The sequence below is a fragment of the Ptiloglossa arizonensis genome, chromosome 11 (assembly GCF_051014685.1).
Source record: "Ptiloglossa arizonensis isolate GNS036 chromosome 11, iyPtiAriz1_principal, whole genome shotgun sequence".
Taxonomy (NCBI): Eukaryota; Metazoa; Arthropoda; class Insecta; order Hymenoptera; family Colletidae; genus Ptiloglossa; species Ptiloglossa arizonensis.
In genome coordinates, this window is record NC_135058.1 from 3,066,537 (window position 1) to 3,083,667 (window position 17,131).

The 17,131-nt window shown below is 32.2% G+C and overlaps 3 protein-coding genes across 7 annotated transcripts; 2 read left to right on the forward strand and 1 right to left on the reverse strand.

Moving 5' to 3' along the window:
* Nucleotides 1–124: 124 nt before the first annotated feature.
* Nucleotides 125–4,316, forward strand: LOC143152542 (ionotropic receptor 75a). Of its 2 annotated transcripts, none has more exons than XM_076322816.1 (9): nt 125–307; nt 799–974; nt 1,036–1,347; nt 1,771–1,898; nt 1,979–2,140; nt 2,496–2,698; nt 3,338–3,555; nt 3,660–3,928; nt 4,012–4,316. In XM_076322816.1, exons 1-9 carry the CDS (start codon nt 175–177, stop codon nt 4,310–4,312), a joined length of 1,902 nt encoding a protein of 633 aa, XP_076178931.1. In that variant the 5' UTR covers nt 125–174; the 3' UTR covers nt 4,313–4,316. The 2 variants fall into 2 exon arrangements, with proteins under 2 accessions (XP_076178931.1, XP_076178932.1); XM_076322817.1 differs by having other exon boundaries at nt 1,060–1,347.
* A 149-nt stretch (nt 4,317–4,465) lies between these two features.
* Metrs (methionyl-tRNA synthetase 1) lies at nt 4,466–9,943 on the reverse strand. Its single transcript, XM_076322814.1, has 16 exons — nt 9,547–9,943; nt 8,966–9,117; nt 8,780–8,887; nt 8,547–8,696; nt 8,295–8,417; nt 8,101–8,216; nt 7,902–8,018; nt 7,791–7,829; nt 7,544–7,708; nt 7,106–7,382; nt 6,641–7,022; nt 6,328–6,541; nt 6,012–6,248; nt 5,218–5,554; nt 4,902–5,132; nt 4,466–4,823 (listed from the first exon to the last, which is right to left on the reverse strand). The coding sequence occupies exons 1-16, from the start codon at nt 9,647–9,649 to the stop codon at nt 4,674–4,676; spliced, it is 2,901 nt and encodes a 966-aa protein (XP_076178929.1). The 5' UTR covers nt 9,650–9,943; the 3' UTR covers nt 4,466–4,673.
* On the forward strand, nt 9,585–12,707 carry LOC143152543 (N-acetylglucosamine-6-sulfatase). 4 transcript variants are annotated; one of them, XM_076322819.1, is made up of 10 exons: nt 9,861–9,878; nt 10,439–10,565; nt 10,640–10,699; nt 10,794–11,000; nt 11,076–11,249; nt 11,315–11,488; nt 11,558–11,759; nt 11,834–12,126; nt 12,246–12,362; nt 12,434–12,707. In XM_076322819.1, exons 2-10 carry the CDS (start codon nt 10,455–10,457, stop codon nt 12,596–12,598), a joined length of 1,503 nt encoding a protein of 500 aa, XP_076178934.1. In that variant the 5' UTR covers nt 9,861–9,878; nt 10,439–10,454; the 3' UTR covers nt 12,599–12,707. The 4 variants fall into 4 exon arrangements, with proteins under 4 accessions (XP_076178936.1, XP_076178933.1, XP_076178935.1 ...); XM_076322821.1 differs by lacking the exons at nt 9,861–9,878; nt 10,439–10,565 and adding an exon at nt 9,585–9,718; XM_076322818.1 differs by having other exon boundaries at nt 9,761–10,565.
* The last annotated feature ends 4,424 nt before the right edge of the window (nt 12,708–17,131 follow it).

Below are 17,131 nucleotides of genomic sequence, written 5' to 3' on the forward strand. Positions count from 1 at the left end.
ATTTACTAATTCTGTGTGTAGTATTACAGACACGAATCGAGAATAACAGGATACTTCGATTTCGTAAAGAGCCATCGTGTCGAAGCTGACATGCTTTCTCATACAAAATGGACGAAGAGAACAACTCGTGCACGCAGTCGTTCAGTTGACGATCGACATTGAAGAGCAACGGGGATGCATTTGCAGAGTTTCTTCAGTCTGCAATTAATCGTTGCTTCGTGTGCAACCAGTGTCGACTTGATTCGCGATTACTTTTTGTTTAAAGAAGTTACCGGAGTAGCTGGCTTTTCTTGTAACGAGTATCAAAGTGAGTAATCTCTCTCGTATGTTAATCGATTTATGGCTTTACTGATACAATTATAATATAATCCTCTCAAAAACGAAATTATGTCTCAACGATTCTACTCCATCGTTGTGTTCGAAATTTATCGATAATGTTGCTCAACAAATATTACATACGATTCGTATAATTTACAATAACAAGTCTTGTTCGAAAGAAACGTTCCGAGTCAATAACTATTTTTTTACTTCTTTCTAATTTCATGTATGTCACAACATTGCATATATATATATATATTAATTATAAATCAAATTTCGAGTGTAATTCTAATTCTAAATTAAAAAATTCTAAACTGAAAGTGTAATTCTACTTTTAAATTTTAAACGAAAAATTTAATATCGAGTTTTGATATTATTAACAACGGTCACGATCGTGTCGTTCAATAAATAATAAGTCCTTCGATTTAACGATCGAACGAAAGATCAATTCATGCGAATTAATTAAATGTTTCAATACAGATGAGTACCAAATCGCTAAAGTCCTCAACGATGTTGGAATTTCGGTCTCGATACAATGGCTCGGGCCAAATATCGATGTATCGCGATTCCTGGACACCCAATATCGAAGCATAGGTGTGTTTTTAGATCTACGGTGTTCATCGACGGACGAAGAAATCGTGAAGATTTTTAACGAGGTAGAATAATTTAATCGTAAAAACGATATTGACTTATTAACACCGTTCAAAAATAATTTAGACGTCGGCCTATTATATGTTCGAGCACTTACATCGATGGTTGATTCTGGAGACGAATATCAGTAACACCGTCCAATTGTTGAACGACAGCACGTTCAGTATCATCACCGATTTTACAATTGCTCTGTCGATGGAAGACGACGATTACATCCTGTACGATGTCTACAATCATTGCAAACATTGCGGTGGTTCGCTCAACATAACGGAACTCGGTACCTGGACGAGGAGCAACGGATTAAACGTTACTTTGTCGCAAAATACATTTGCCAGAAGATGGAACTTCCACCAGTTGAAGGTCAAAATCGCTGGACTTGTGAGTAACGGACAAGTAACTTCGTTGACATTGTGAATCGTTACATTCAAGAATGATGAGGGAGACCGTGCGATGAAAATTCAGATCTTCTTTATTTTTCGTATCTCAATTTGGAAGATTTTAAGATCACCTTGAGTTGTCCACAAAAGTGAACAAAAAGTGGAACGAGCTGTGCAAGTAATTTATTTGTTTCACGAAATCCAAATTTACACAAATAACTTTTTACTCTTTATTCGTAACTTGGAAACGAATAAAATCACGTTTATTGAGTCCTGATTTTCAACAAGTGTTGACATTTCTAACGAAGAGTATAGATCGCAGACAAATAATTTGTCGAGAACGTTTCGAGAGAGTAATAAAGAATGTACAAAATAAATGTACGAAGGAATATGAAGATTTATAAAAATGTTGTTTTTTGCGTAGATAGCAGTTAAACCTAAAGATCAAGATCTGTTAGAGTATCTTCAAGAAGAGAGCACCATAATAGAAGACAATTGGTCCAAGTTCGGATACATCATTTATACACATATGGCTACTATGTTTAACTACACGTAATATTTATAACGATAGTAAATTATACTTTAACTGTTTTCGTTGCTCGATGTTTATTCGTCGAATGTTTAATTTACAGTCTCGAAGTGATCGAATTGAACCACTGGGAAAAAAATGATAGAAACGGTCCGCAGTTCAGTGGTCTCAGAGATCGTATTTTTGATTTGACCTATTGTCCATCGATCTTGACGGCCGAGAGATTGAATTACGCTAACGTGATTCTGCAAGTTTGGCCCGAAAGGTAATTACAAATTAAGAATTCCAAGTTTTTTGTTTATTTCCATCGTTTCGATATACAACCGATGCTTGTCTCCTCCAAAAACAATATACAGAAAAGAAAATATTCGTAACGATTGATTATGATCAATATCGTTCAAAGACTCTCAAGGTTTCTTCAAGATTTCAAGGTCATTGTTAATTTGTTGTACATATTTCTATTACCGTGTATGTGGCAAACAGACGAATTCAATCTAGGAGTAGTCGAAGTAGTTGGAGAAAAATAGAAAAGTTACACATTTATGCATTACCATCCAAAATAGTTATTTAAAAAAGTTATAAAATACTAAATCATTAATTCTTTGTCAATTTGTTCACAGAACCTGCTTTATGTTTCTTACCATACCTTCAGCGAAAGTAGACATGAAAAGTATCTTTAGACCGTTCGAAAGCAATGTCTGGTACATGATTTGTTTATTGTCGATCATTATAATTCTCATATTATGGACAATGTTGAAGCTGGACGAAGATTCTGATTATGGAGAAACGATTCTTATTATTGTCGCCGCGATCAGTCAACAAGGTATTTTATTACATATTGTTATATTTTATTCGCTAAATGTATTCGACAAATAATAATTTAATAGTAAATTTAACTACACAATATCGACGTGAAAAAGAATTAGCTGTGTGATATTTAAACGTAATAATAATTGACGCGTGAAATTAAATAGTGAAAAGCATATAAATATCACCCTAGGTCAACGCAAACTAAACTGGATGCTCAAGGTCATCTTGGGGCGAACCCCATCACACTATTTTAGTTACTCTATCGGTCATATTGTTCGTTTCAGTGTACAGTGTTCAATCCGTCCACATTTTTTGTGGGGAAGATTAAGGATTTTTATAAAATTGAAATATGTCCATATTATAATTATGATATTTCAAAATAAATTTTTTTGACACTTTTTTTCGTTACAATACCTTGTTACGTTACTTAAATCGTGAGCAATATCTGTTTTCAAACGTAAATGACCGTCGGTCGGTCTAGTTGTTTACCCGCAATTAGTGATCTATCGACTGTGGTTAAACACTGGCCACGCAGGACTGAATAAACCTATTATTAATGACCCATTATCTAATTTAAGATCTAGATTAATGATACATACATTTCGATGATCGATCTTCGTTTAAGAGGAAAACAAAATTTTGGAATTTACAGGGCTACCATTTCGGAGCAATCAATTTGCAAGTCGTGTAGCTTTTTTTCAGACCATGATCTTTGGTTTTCTCGTATATAATTGTTACTCAGCAGCAATAGTATCGAGTAGATTACGTCATTCTCCTTCGGATAAAATGAACGATTCCTTGGTTTCGTTAGTAAAAAGCAAGTTGAAACTTACAGCTAATACGGATATCTTCTTCAACATATTAATAAACGTAAATTTTTTTACATTTATTCATAATTTTAATGCAACGTTCTTATAATTCTGGAATACCAATAATTATTAATTAATTTTATCGATTGAAAAACACTTTCACAGTCTCCCAGACCAGATGTCCAAAATTTTAAGAAACATTGGGAAACTATACCAGAAGAGAAAAGGTTTCGTCCATTACACGAGGGTGTACAAAAAATAATGACTCCTGGATATGCATTTCATGCAAATCCTATGGACGCTTATCCACTGATGGAACAAATGTTCACCAAAGACATGATTTGTCAACTCACAGAAGTTCATTTGCTTGTGCCTTCCACATTAGGCTTTTGGTCAACTCAACACAGTCAGTTGCAAGAAATAACGAAGATAGGGTGAGGAAATTACAAAAAATCTCCTTAAAATTTTGCTCTCAATGAATATACTAAGAATTAATCTAGTAATCGATTAATTGTAGTTTACTCAGAATATTAACTGCCGGGATTCGAAAGCGAGAGGTGCAACGTTGGACTTCTAGAAAACCTTATTGCGATGAAGACAGACATTATGTACCAGACGTAACAATTCTTGAAACAATACCGATTATACTTCTTTTACTGATCGGCATGGTATTGTCTGTCATTATCTGTCTTATAGAAAATATAATTTTCCGTAAATTTCAAACAAAATCAGAACCGATAATGAAATTTCAATATTCGGATAAATTTTACTGGAAAAATGTACTGCTTCTACTAAAGCGTTTAAAAACAAAACTGTGATCAAAGTAAAAATGTTTACCTGATATCAAAAAATAATACTTTGATAAAATCATTCATTGATAAGTCAAATGCAGTTACTCTTTTATAGTATAGTTTTAAAATTATACTCGATGTAAGAATGTTTTGTGCAAATTATTTAAATGAAACACAAACTGTAAGATATAATTGTACGATTTTTCCTATAATGTATAAATTAATTTTATTAAATAAACCATATTGGTTACATTATTTTAAAAAAAATATCAATGTATCTCCAAAATAGGTTTGCAATAATACAGAACGAGAAATGAGATTTTGTTAAAAAAATATCTTGACAGCTTATCGATGATGAAAAATGCATGTACGTGGGCCAATGATTAAACTATTTCTTTTTCTTTGATTTCTTGTCAGTCGAAGTTGGAGATGTTCCAGTGAGATCTGCTAATTGTTTTTTAAGTTCTAGTAGTTTCTCCACTTCAGGTAGCCATACAGATTTTTCCTCTTTAGCTTTCAGTTCACGTACGAGCAAACCCTAAAAATTAATGAATTAATTTACTATTACTATTGATAATAAAAATAATAATACTGTTAGTGAAATGTTCCGCCCTACTTGTTTAGTAATACTTGATTCCAAATTTGCTATATCCATTGAGACATCCCCGTTTTGCTTGGGTACAAAAATGGTTTCAGGTTTCGTAATTTTCGATTGCGGTGGCACAGAAGACTTATTTTCGCCACCCTTGAGATCAGTAAGTTTCTTTTTTAAGTCTTTTAGAATTTGAACCTCAGGTAGCCAAACACTTTTGTCGTGTTTGGTTTTCATTTCTCTAACTTTGTCTCCCTAGAAATACAAAAAATAAATATAATACCAGAATACTATATCGGTATTTCCTATTATTATTATTATTATTAAAAAGATTTATAACCTGTGTCGCTATTGCACTCTCCAACGATTTTTCAGCATCATGTACATTATTCGCTTTAGTTTTATTCTCTGTTTCTTGTTTGCCACTATATTTCTTTCTTAACATTTCTACATCTCCATCCTCTATCTTCTTAAATAAAGGAGATGGTTTACCAATTTTATGTCCTATTGGAAGTATGTTTGTAATAACATCAGGGATATAACCATAACCATTACGTCTATCCAATCCTAATTGAGATCTTAATTCGAGAGAAGTATGAGGCATGAATGGCGATAAAAGAGCTGATAAGAGACATGCCAAATTACAGCAAATACCAATGACTGTTCCAGCTCTCTTCCTGTGAACAATGAAAACGTTAAATTTTACCTTATGTTTAAATGGAGAATAACGTCATTTAATTTTATTAAATGAACATTATTCACAAGTACTGTAACACAGACCTGCAACGTAATTTAATATATGAAAGTCGATTAACAGTCACAGACTGTTTACAGGACTTATTTTACAGCATAAAATTAAGTCACGTAACAGCAATCCGCACTGAACAAGGGAACCTAGGAAATAAAGATATTCTAATCTCTAATGTAACAAAATTATTTTACAAATTAAATGTCTTGTTGTCAACATTGACATTTAGTAAGTAAAACTGGGAAAATAATAAAATAAACTAATAAAACTTTAAGTAATTTTTACAGTAATGTTTTAAAAATATAATGTTTATATATAAACATTCATCGTATATTCATGAGTTGCACTCTGCAATATTATTTTATTACAACTAATTTGTCACTTACTTATCATCATCAGTCCCTTTGATTTTCACCCATGGTTCTTGGAATTGCATATATTGATTTCCATGTTTTGAAATTGCTAATACATGCTTCAACCCATCTCGTAATTTAGCCTGCTCCAAAGCTTGTATATAAGATGATAATTCGCGTTGAGCTAGTACCAATAATATTAAATCATCTTCTTGAAGTTCCATTGATGGGATTTTGGAGTCGAAATATTTTTCCGTAAATACAAGAGCTCTATTTATCAAAAATAATTTTTAGAAACTGTAATAAAAAAAATTTTATCTTTGATAAAATTTTATAAAAAATTGTATACCTGTTGACAAAATTTCCGAAATTATTTAATAATTCACTATTATTTTTGGTCGCTAAATCCACCCAATTAAAATTAGAATCTTGAGTTTCAGGTCTAACATATGCAAGATAAAATCGCCAAACATCAGCTGGTATACCCGTATCTCTAGCATCAGTACCAAATACTCCAATACCTCTTGATTTCGAAAATTTTGAATCTTCATAATTGAGATATTCTAAAATATGTGAGAAACATTAACAGTTAAATATATAAATTATAAAATACTTCACAATATCAATATGTTTAAAGAATATACATTTTTGTTCAAACATACCCGTTGCCATCAAATGTTTCATTAACGTATGACCTTCATTAGCTGCTAATAAACAAGCAGGAAACATTATTGTGTGGAAAGGAACATTATCCTTTGCCATAAACTGATATAAATCAACTTTTACATCTTTAGGTTTCCACCACTCTTCATACTTCGCGGAATACCTCTTTGTAATACTCATGTAACCGAAAGGTGCATCAAACCAAACATAGAATACTTTATTTTCGAAACCTTTCAGTGGAACAGGTATTCCCCACTTCAAATCTCTTGTTATACATCGAGGTTTAAGTCCATCGCGTAACCATGGCTTTGCAACTACTCTAGCGACACCCGACCACCCTTTTTCCACAGTTGCAGACCATTCTTTTAACTTATCTTCTAACTGCAAAGAGCCATATTTTTCTGTTAAAATACGTTAATATATTTATAATTAAATAGTACTACATATTATAAGGAAATACTTGCCTTAGGTAAGTCTAAGAAAAATTGTTTCGATTTTTTAACAACTGGCCTACTACTGCATACTTTGCACCGTGGAGATATTAGGTCTGTCGCATTCACTAAATGACCACATCCATCGCATTGGTCACCACGTGCATCTTCATACTTACACCTTGGACATGTCCCCTCTACAAATCTATCTGCTAAAAATCTATTACAAGACTCACAGAGGAGCTGGTCTACAGTTTCGTCTAATATATATCCCTGCGATTTTATTCTTAAGAAAAATGATTGCACAATTCTGAAAAATGATAAAAAATAATCACATAATTCCTCTATCTCAAACAAAGAATAATACAAGGAAATCAACTAAAAGGTAACTTAGTTTATAAATTATAATTGTAGACAAAAACCTTAAAGAATCACATTCTATAATGCAGCTAGTACAAGATCCATCCTTACTCTGTTTGCTCGGGTGTAGTAGTGCGACCAAAATAATCAAACCCTATGCTAAACCAGCGATATACATCATTGTGTATATCGAAAAATTTGTCACATATAGCTTGTGGTGTTGTTTTCTCTTCTAAAGCCTTAGTCTCTGTAGCAGTACCATATTCATCAGTGCCACTGCAATATCATTTCAATTTTATTAGAATATCTCATATTTAAAATTAATAACTAATAATACGTAATTAAAAAAGGTATATACCTAATAAAAAGGGTATTGTAATTTCTTTGTCTACAATATCTGCAAACAAAACGTGGATATTAAAGTACATTTATAATAATATATCATTAATAATCATATTTTGAAACAAACCTGGCAAAGATATCAGCGGAAAGTACACAACCAATAATATTTCCTAAATGAGGAATATTGTTAACATATGGTAATGCAGATGTTACTAGAATATTTTTTTCACCCTTTTTTGGTAATCTAAAGGTAACGTGTATATTTATATTAAACATGTGCTTATTATCCTTTTCAAAATATAAATATTTATATACATTTAGCTTACACAGGATAAGGAGATTCCTTCATAGCTGGATATGATTTAGAAGACCAATTACTTGTAACATTTTGAATTTCTTCTTGACTAACTGCTTCAATTTCTTTTTCCTTTACTGGGCTCATCTGAAATTAATAATACTGAATTTTGATACGACTACATTGTGTAATGCATTATTAATAGTTTCATCATAAAAAACTTACATCACTTGGAGCCGGTTTAGAGGGTCGTGTATTCATGACAGTATTAACGGGAAACCAAGATGCAGATTGAATACTTAGAATTGCTTTAATACCTCTTTCAAATTTATATTCTTTAATAGAATCCTAAATATATGCAATATATATGTAAAATTAATAGTAAAATTAGTATTTATATACACACACATACACACATTTTCATATATATAAGTTTAGTACATAAAATGTACAAACAATAATGAACAAATTTCATACTTGAATAACTGGCAGTAATTCAATATCTGATAACCATGTTTTAATAGATGAATAATCTTTAGATAGCTCTTGTCCAACCTCTGTAATTAACACAGTAGACCATATAGTTACCCAAATGCAAGCATCTGCCAATGATAAATCATTATTATCCTAGAATATTAATTTTACCTTAGTTGTATCATAATATTTAAATTGATATTGCATTAAGCATATTTATATTTGTTTTAAATTACCTGAATTAAGTACTTCCTATCTTTTAATGCATTGTTAAGTTCTTTTAGCAAAGACCACAAATAAGATTTATATGTAGTTCCTATATTACCATAGCATACTATAGCTGGCTGTAAATTAAATTAAATCTTCATTGTAAATACTAAGCTTGCATTGTAAAATTACAAAATAAATTAATCTTTATTAACCTGTAATTGAGAAATATCCCATTCTAACCACCTATTATTAACAGTTTGTGACTCTTCAGATGAAGGTAATAAGAGCTGCATCACTGCATTAGTGCTAAAGAGCACAGATCCAGATGATAGTTCAATAGTAGGTAAACGGCCCAAAAAACTTGCTATGCATAGAATACAAAAAGTCATTTTATGTTATCTATAATAATTCAATATTGAAATCATTTAATCATTAAAAAACTAAACTTTTTAATTAAAATATAGAAATTTTAGAAGTAATGCAACAATAATAAAATTGTAATCTATTTGAAAATAAATTGTCAATATCAAATTATTAATGGTACAACAAAGGAACACAAATTAACTACAATATTAGGTACATAATTTTAGAAATCAGAAACATACTGTTTAATCAGTTTGATTTAAAGATAAAATAATAGTTTCAAATATAAATGACATAATACATGAATGATAAACATTAATAAATGCTGTACCATCTACGTGTTAAAATGATCCAGGTGAAACAAACATATAATGTTTCATCATATGATTTGAAATCGAATTATTCCTACTAAAGAGGTTAGATTCCTTACCGTTTGGTTGTATTGTTTTTACAGTAACGGATTGTTGGGCCATTTTAGCTGCGACTATCAACTTTAATGCATTTGGATTGCCTTCGTTCGTTGAGATAATCATTTTTATTAATAAGTTAATAAATATTCACAATAAATAGATGAAAATATGTTCAGCACACAACCGACAAATGTGAGCGACAAATAAATGCAGTCTGGAAACGGATATCGCGAGAGTGTCATAGCATATTACCAATCCAATCAAAATCTTACAATCTTTAAAGATTAATAACACTTTTTCCTTCACTTTATTTGATTAATAATTTTCATTGTATATTTTTACGAAAACACAAGTAATGTATAAATGCATTGTTTATTAGCTTAATACAATATGTTATAAAATTTGATAGATACCAAACAGCAGTTGGTAAAACCGAAATTCATTCTTGCCATTGTTCAGTGACTCAATGCGATCATAAGCTGTTCCATATTATTTTGAATTTGTTGTAAAAATTATTTATTAGTGATATATATAAAATTTCATTTATTCATTTTTTATTTTTAATGAATCCTATTTTATATAATAATCAATGGAAATTTCTATATATTTCAATCGAAATTTATTAAATACTAGTGACCTCTTATGGCTTTTATGTGAATACTGTAAATTATGTGGGCAACTTGTACAACTTCGTACACTTAATTATTGGGTGGAAATTATGTCTGTGGTAATTTTAATTTGCAATTACATATAATGATTATAAATAAAAATGAAAATATATTCACGTTATTTAAATTTACAATGAAATTTTAATATTATGAAATAAACTATATATAAAAATATAAGTTTATATTCTGGGGAATACCCTTCATTTGTTTCCCGATAATAAAACAATTGTTTTATGGTGTGTAGACGCTAATTTGGAAAAATGATAATACCATTGTTTTGTATTTTTTTAAATCACTTATCGTTATCGTATAGTGCAGAAAATATTGTATTAATCCTCGCAGATGATTTAGATATATTTCTCGATGGAATGGTAAATATGGGAATAAAGAAAAAATATTGACCAAAATAAAAAAAGAAAGTAAAAATAGTTATATTCATTTTCAGACACCAATGACAAATACATTAGATTTAATTGGAAACAAAGGTGCATCATTTTCAAATTGTGTAAGTTTGCAAGCTATAAAATTTTAATCTGATTTTATAAGTGGATTATGAATTACAATTAACTGAGATTACAAATACTTTTTTTACCAACTAGTTTGTCGCTTCACCTATTTGTTGCCCAAATAGAGCCTCAATATTAACTGGAAGATATCAACATAATCATTTAGTAGTAAATAATTCTGTTTCTGGGGGTTGCAATAGTATTAAATGGCAAAATTTACAAGAACCAAATACATTTGCAGCGCATTTAAAACAAAAGATGTTGTATACAACTTTTTATGCTGGAAAATATTTAAATCAGGTAGATATGTATATAACATTAAATTAGAGAAAACAATTAATTTCACATAAAATGAAGTATTAAAATTTCCTTGAGAAATTCATAAAGTATGGAGCTGATGCTGTTGGTGGACCAGATCATGTTCCTATAGGATGGGATTGGTGGGCTGGTCTGATTGGAAATTCAAAATATTATAACTATTCTTTGTCTATAAATGGAACTAAACAAAAATTTGGTAATGAGCCAACTGAATATCTTACTGATGTAATTGTAAGTGAAAAATTGGTGAACTTATCATATGTTCTTCTTATTGTATATTTAAAATTTTCTTCCAGAGTAATTTAGCAACAGATTTTATTAAATCTCGTAATCCAAATGGACAACCTTTCCTTATGGTTTTAGCACCACCTGCGCCTCATGCACCTTTTACACCAGCAGTACGTCATAATGACATATATAAGGGCACGAAGGCCAAAAGAACACCTAATTTTAATACAATGGCACAAATGGTAGCATATACTTTATTTTACAGACTTTCATATTATTATACTATGTTGTTAAACTGTATTAAAAAATAGGATAAGCATTGGTTAGTGAGAAAAGGACCATCTCCACTTCCTGATAATTTATTATCCAAGTTAGATGAAATATACAGAAGAAGATGGGAAACACTATTGGCTGTCGACGAGCTTGTAACAAATGTATATCAAACTTTAATGACACAAAACCTTTTAAATCATACTAATATTATATTTACATCTGATAATGGATATCATATTGGTAATACATAGGTTCAAGATATATGCAAATTTAATTTGTGTATACATGCATTTTACATATATTAAGCTCTACAGGTCAATTCAGCATGCCTATGGATAAGCGTCAACCGTATGAAACAGATATTAGAGTTCCATTATTGATAAAGGGTCCTAGAATTGTACCGTCAAAAATTTCTTCTCCTGTTAGTAGCGTTGATTTATTTGCTACAATTTTAGAAATAGCTGGTATACAACTCCCATCAGATGGAACCTCCGTTTTAAAAAAGGCATTACTAAAAGATAGAACACTTTTAATAGAATATAGAGGAGAAAAATCTAAAAGTATTCCATCATCAGGCTGTCCAAGTGATAGTGATCCAAATCTTGCCGTAAGTTTTCCACATGTGCCAACATTTTTGTTGTAATAGTATAATACACATAACATACATTACAATTCATAAGGAATATGATATTTTATAAGATGCACTAAGATTTATAATGTTTATAGTTGTGTATGAAAGATATGGCATGCAAATGTCAAGATGCTGCAAATAACACCTTTAGTTGTATACGTCGTGTATCTCCAGATTATAATAATGTTTTCTGCATTTTTGAGGATGACGAGGTATTATTAATAATAAGTCAATATTATGTATTATTGGAGTAACTTATTGATATTCGTTATCCTTTTGCTAGCACTATGTTGAAGCATATAACATACTTACTGACAATTATCAAATGAAAAATATTGGATACAGTATGAAGCGTCATCGTAGATACCGATTTAGAAAGCATCTAAAAAAAATGTCTGTTTGTAAAGATGCAGAATGTGTTGTAAACACTGAACACATTTATATTTAAAACTTATCTTTTAACAGAAATATCCTAAAACAGTAACACTTTTTATTGTTCAAGTAATTGTGTATTATATATATGTTTCCTATATAATAAAGTAAGTTTCGTAAGTTAATTTTGGTATTATTAAGTAAAAAATATAAATATATTTTCCATACATTGTTTTTTCATTTTATATAGTGTATAAAATAATTTTTTAGAGAAGTATTCATTTATTGACAAATTTGTTTTACGTTTATTGTATTTATGAAGGTATAAAATACGAACCATTAAAAGTTGGGAACGCCAGGGGCCGTCTTACTTCGAATTACTGCATTTATGGAAATCGTGGGCGAAGAATACGCCGCGAATCTGGATATAAGAATAACTCGTCTTGCTTTCCGGGTACCTCAGGCAAACTGTTTTCTTAGCAAATATTTTTATTAAAGCCCCGCGGTTCGAATATCTGAATAGCAATCGCGCCATTCGGGGGGTAGAGGAAAAGAAAACTGAACGAAGACAGAATGTAGAAGAAGAATATTTTTCTAGCATGTCCATAAATTTAATCTATTAAAACGTTTTGAATGATTTAAGGATTTATGATCAAATATTGCCATAGTTTAATATAAGAAGAAAGAATTTGTAATAATACCATATTTTAAAAAACATATATTTGTTCTTTATAATATATACCATAGAATACATTTTTCATTAAGTATTCATTTAAAGTATGTACTTACTAAAAAGTATGTACACGCGCGTACACGAAATTCTTTCGAAGCAAATCGCTGAGACGTTGAGGACAACTACAAAGTGCCCTGATTTGTTCCTTTCAGTATCAAGAACCGTAAGGGACATCCTTTCATGTTGCATGAAAGAACGTCGAAATGTTTGTACACTCCACGTTTACCGCTCTATAGGCTGCTTAATCGTTTGCACAGATGGTATTTTGGGGGTAATATAGCGCCCACAAAATTATACAAAAAATCACGCAGATCGAAAATTTACATTACAAAATGTAATCAATTGCGCAATTAACATATTCCCTTTGCCGGTAGATAAAAAATTCATCGATAACGCAACAAGTTTAAGAAAAGAAAACGATAAAAATAATTTATTTTAAACAATAAATTTAAATATTACACCGAAATTTGCGTTAACATTTTAGAATTCATAAGAAATCGTAAGTTGAGTTATGGTACAGTGCGTTTCTTTCGAAAAGGAGCACAGCTGAGAACGCAGCATTCAAAGAGAGTTTTGCGGGCGTTTCGGTAAACAGCATGAATCCCAGCTCGATCGATCGGGTGTAGGATTAACAGACCTCGGCTCGAATTGTGAAGTCGTTACATCGTCACTGAGACGTGTAAGTCGGCTTGTGAAAAGTCCTTTTTTTCTCTCTTCATTGATCGTCGGAGCGAGTGATCGCTTCCTTCTGCATTAGGATCAATGGCTTTCGGTGGCTTCCGAGTTTTGGATTCTAGCTTTCTTGCCCCCCGGGGATCTCGGTTCTGTTCAAGTTTTACCAGCTCGTGGTACGTAGCGAGTCACAACGTCTGATCGACCACTAAAATTTCTGTGAAGACATATGGATAATACATACAACTTTATTTTCGTACATGTCCGTAAATAATTGAAAATGTATTAATAGTAATTGTTAAATAAAATGAAGGATAAAAATGAGATTAAAAGATAAGGTATTTCATGAGAATAAGTAGGAGTAGGGGCATCAAAATATTAAGGGTCAGTGGTTCGAGTTGTCGAGGACAATTTAAGGTTATTTGGATCTTTTGTTTGTTTTAAGTAGTTGACATATTTTTTATCATAAGGTTAAAGAGCATATAGATCAATAGTGTGAATTAAAATAGTCAATGTTTTCGAATTCATTTCTGGATTAAAATAGGCCATCCTAACATAACAGATTATGTTAGATTTCAAATTTGTATAAAAATATAATGAATTTATAAATTATGAATTTACGTGTTCTTTTTTTTTGTTTACTATACAGTAGTTCCTGCCACTTGTCATAAAAATTGTAACAAAGTTTACTTTTCATTTCATTGCTCTCCCTTCGGTCGTTTCACTCCTTTATTAAATTCTTTCTCACGGCAAACACTAACGCAAAAAATGCTAATTTGCATCGGATACTTTACCGAAAACAACGAGTTACGAAAACAACTGTGTTTGATAAACTCCATCGTAACTTTGGGGCATCCTTATTAAGATTCGGGAATTAAATTCTGGAATACTTGAAAGAATACTGTATTAATGCTCCGTAAGTTTGCCTCTGCCGTATCAAATTAAGTCTCGCGATATAGGTTGCAGTTACAACATAATTACTCTTGGATGCATAACAACGTAAGATGTTAACACGCTTTGTACTGTTTATATTTACGTAGAAAATATTTTCAGGACACACATTTCGTCGAAGTACTTAAAGATTGTTCCGTTTATTCGAAAAAAAAGAAAGACGTTACGTTTTTACGACACATATCGTCGATAGTCGTACCAACGAAAGAAAAAAGTAAGAAACAGGAAGAAAGGCGTGTCGGTATCCCTAATTGAAGATAATTTCAATAGTATTGAGTTTCCCTAGCCGATAATAATAAAAGCACGAAGCTCGCATTACGGGACCGCTTACCCGGACAATAGTAGTCAAATCAAACACGAGGCTATTAACTAGGTCAACATTTTGGGTTTGGGGTACTTAGTCCCGACTACTTGGTACCTTCGTCAGTGTAACTGCAGAGTTCTTCGTGTGCGGTCGTGTATATGTATTTGCATGTACATATACGAACTACGAGTTCCACGGTGAACAAGAGCAAAGCAGCCGTGTCGGACGGTCTTAAATAAATATCTAATGTGTAGGGGTCGCGCGGGCCCCTATTGCCCCCGCCAATATTGTTTTAGGCACGGCCCTTGGCTAGCGAAGATTTGTAACTCGAGAAACGAGCGCCACTCGTGTGCGCAACGGACAAGATACCAATAGGTGTTGGAAGATCTAGTCGAGTACTTAAGTTCTCAAGATATCCTGTCTACACTTTTGCTCCTGTATCCTACAAGGCAACATCCATCATTCAACGAACCACGCAGCTGCCAATTCTTAAATTCCTACGTCGTTTACAATTTGCATCGAGCGTAAGTGACCGACGATCACGATTCTAACATAGACGGATCAATTTGTACGATTTTCGTTCAAAGTGTGGCGTAACCTGTACGTCGTCGTTAAGACAATACGAATAGTGAGCAGCATAAATATATTCGAATCAAAGTAGAAGTTTAACGAATTTGGTGAAGCGGTGGAACGTATTTCGTGTAGACGATTGTTGACATTTTTAAATCGAGTAAGAATTTGGAATTAATACTCTCGGTGTAAAGGATTACTAAAATAGGTTAATTTTTTCGAACGAAATATCACAGTAGATACGAACGACGAATTCAAATAAGTACAAAACCGAATCGATGGATAGTCTTTTCTTCAAATTTGAATCTGCTACACAGTTGAATGCTAACTTGGAGGTAATGCATTAATCGTAATTATTATCAAAATAACATTACACTTTACCGTTACACTTTTCCCGGATTGAAGAGTTATTTTCGATAATCGTGTTGTTATTTAAGAAAACATTTTCATGCTAACGTATTGGGTGTTTCGTATAGGAATTATCGATACACTGACCTCTAAATTTTTCCGAATAATTGGAAAATCGACTCGCACGAAGAATCTTCGATTCATCGGTGGATGTCCCCAAGCTTCGATTTTTAGCTTGTCAACCTACTTACATATACATTTCGGACAGCTTACGCGTTTGCGACTTTGCTCGACACTGTATTATTCATAAACTCGCCTCAATATGTAAATACTACGCCGTTTAAACAATTGGGATTGACCTTGAGATATTTCAATCCCTTCAATGCATAAACAATGCGTTTTCACGATTCGTATATTTCTCTCCTCTAGGAACGAATGCTTTTCTTACGAACCGTTTCACCGTGCGTCTTCGCACTTCGAATATAATCGCATTGATCACTTTTTAAGGATCGCGAGGAATTTGAACGAAGAACCTTACCTTACCGTTTTAAGTTCCGTGCACGGAAACGGGACATCTTTTAATAAATGCGAGGTATGTACCAATTTGCTGTGTCTCCTTTCGTTTCTCGTTCCAGACCGGTGTAAGGTTTGCTTCCGCTGGTATTTGTCACAGAAATAATTAATTAACAACTGAAAAAAGTTTCTCCCACTCTTTCGCTCTTTCCCTCGCTTTTTCTAACCGTCGTGGCCCTCTTCGTTCGTAGACTCGCTCGTAACTGCGTTCAGTCGGCTGCTGAACCCCTTTTGCTCATGCAACACTTATTACCGTGTCGCAGCTCGGTTAGCGCGAGCGGGTTAATGAAAAGCTCGAGCAAATATAGAATTTCTCGTAAAAACTACAAATTACTGCTGCGCTGGGTGCATAGCGGCGTGCAACGCACTTCGTCGTCGTATCCCTGCGCCCTTCTCTCCCCTCTCTCTTACCCCCTCTCCGCGTTTCTTTTTTTTTTCGCCCGTGAAATTATACAACG

Bases quoted from the DNA above. Each gene is read 5' to 3' on its own strand.
- LOC143152542 (XM_076322816.1), top strand. From the start codon at position 175: ATGCATTTGCAGAGTTTCTTCAGTCTGCAATTAATCGTTGCTTCGTGT. The intron at 1,348-1,770 runs GTGAGTAACGGA...TTTTTTGCGTAG, and splicing joins AGGTCAAAATCGCTGGACTT to ATAGCAGTTAAACCTAAAGA. The intron at 2,141-2,495 runs GTAATTACAAAT...ATTTGTTCACAG, and splicing joins CTGCAAGTTTGGCCCGAAAG to AACCTGCTTTATGTTTCTTA.
- Metrs (XM_076322814.1), bottom strand. From the start codon at position 9,649: ATGATTATCTCAACGAACGAAGGCAATCCAAATGCATTAAAGTTGATA. The intron at 8,418-8,546 runs GTATGAAATTTG...GCATATATTTAG, and splicing joins AATTACTGCCAGTTATTCAA to GATTCTATTAAAGAATATAA. The intron at 5,133-5,217 runs GTTATAAATCTT...TTGTATTTCTAG, and splicing joins AGAGTGCAATAGCGACACAG to GGAGACAAAGTTAGAGAAAT.
- LOC143152543 (XM_076322818.1), top strand. From the start codon at position 10,455: ATGATAATACCATTGTTTTGTATTTTTTTAAATCACTTATCGTTATCG. The intron at 11,760-11,833 runs GTAATACATAGG...TAAGCTCTACAG, and splicing joins TGATAATGGATATCATATTG to GTCAATTCAGCATGCCTATG. The intron at 12,127-12,245 runs GTAAGTTTTCCA...TAATGTTTATAG, and splicing joins ATAGTGATCCAAATCTTGCC to TTGTGTATGAAAGATATGGC.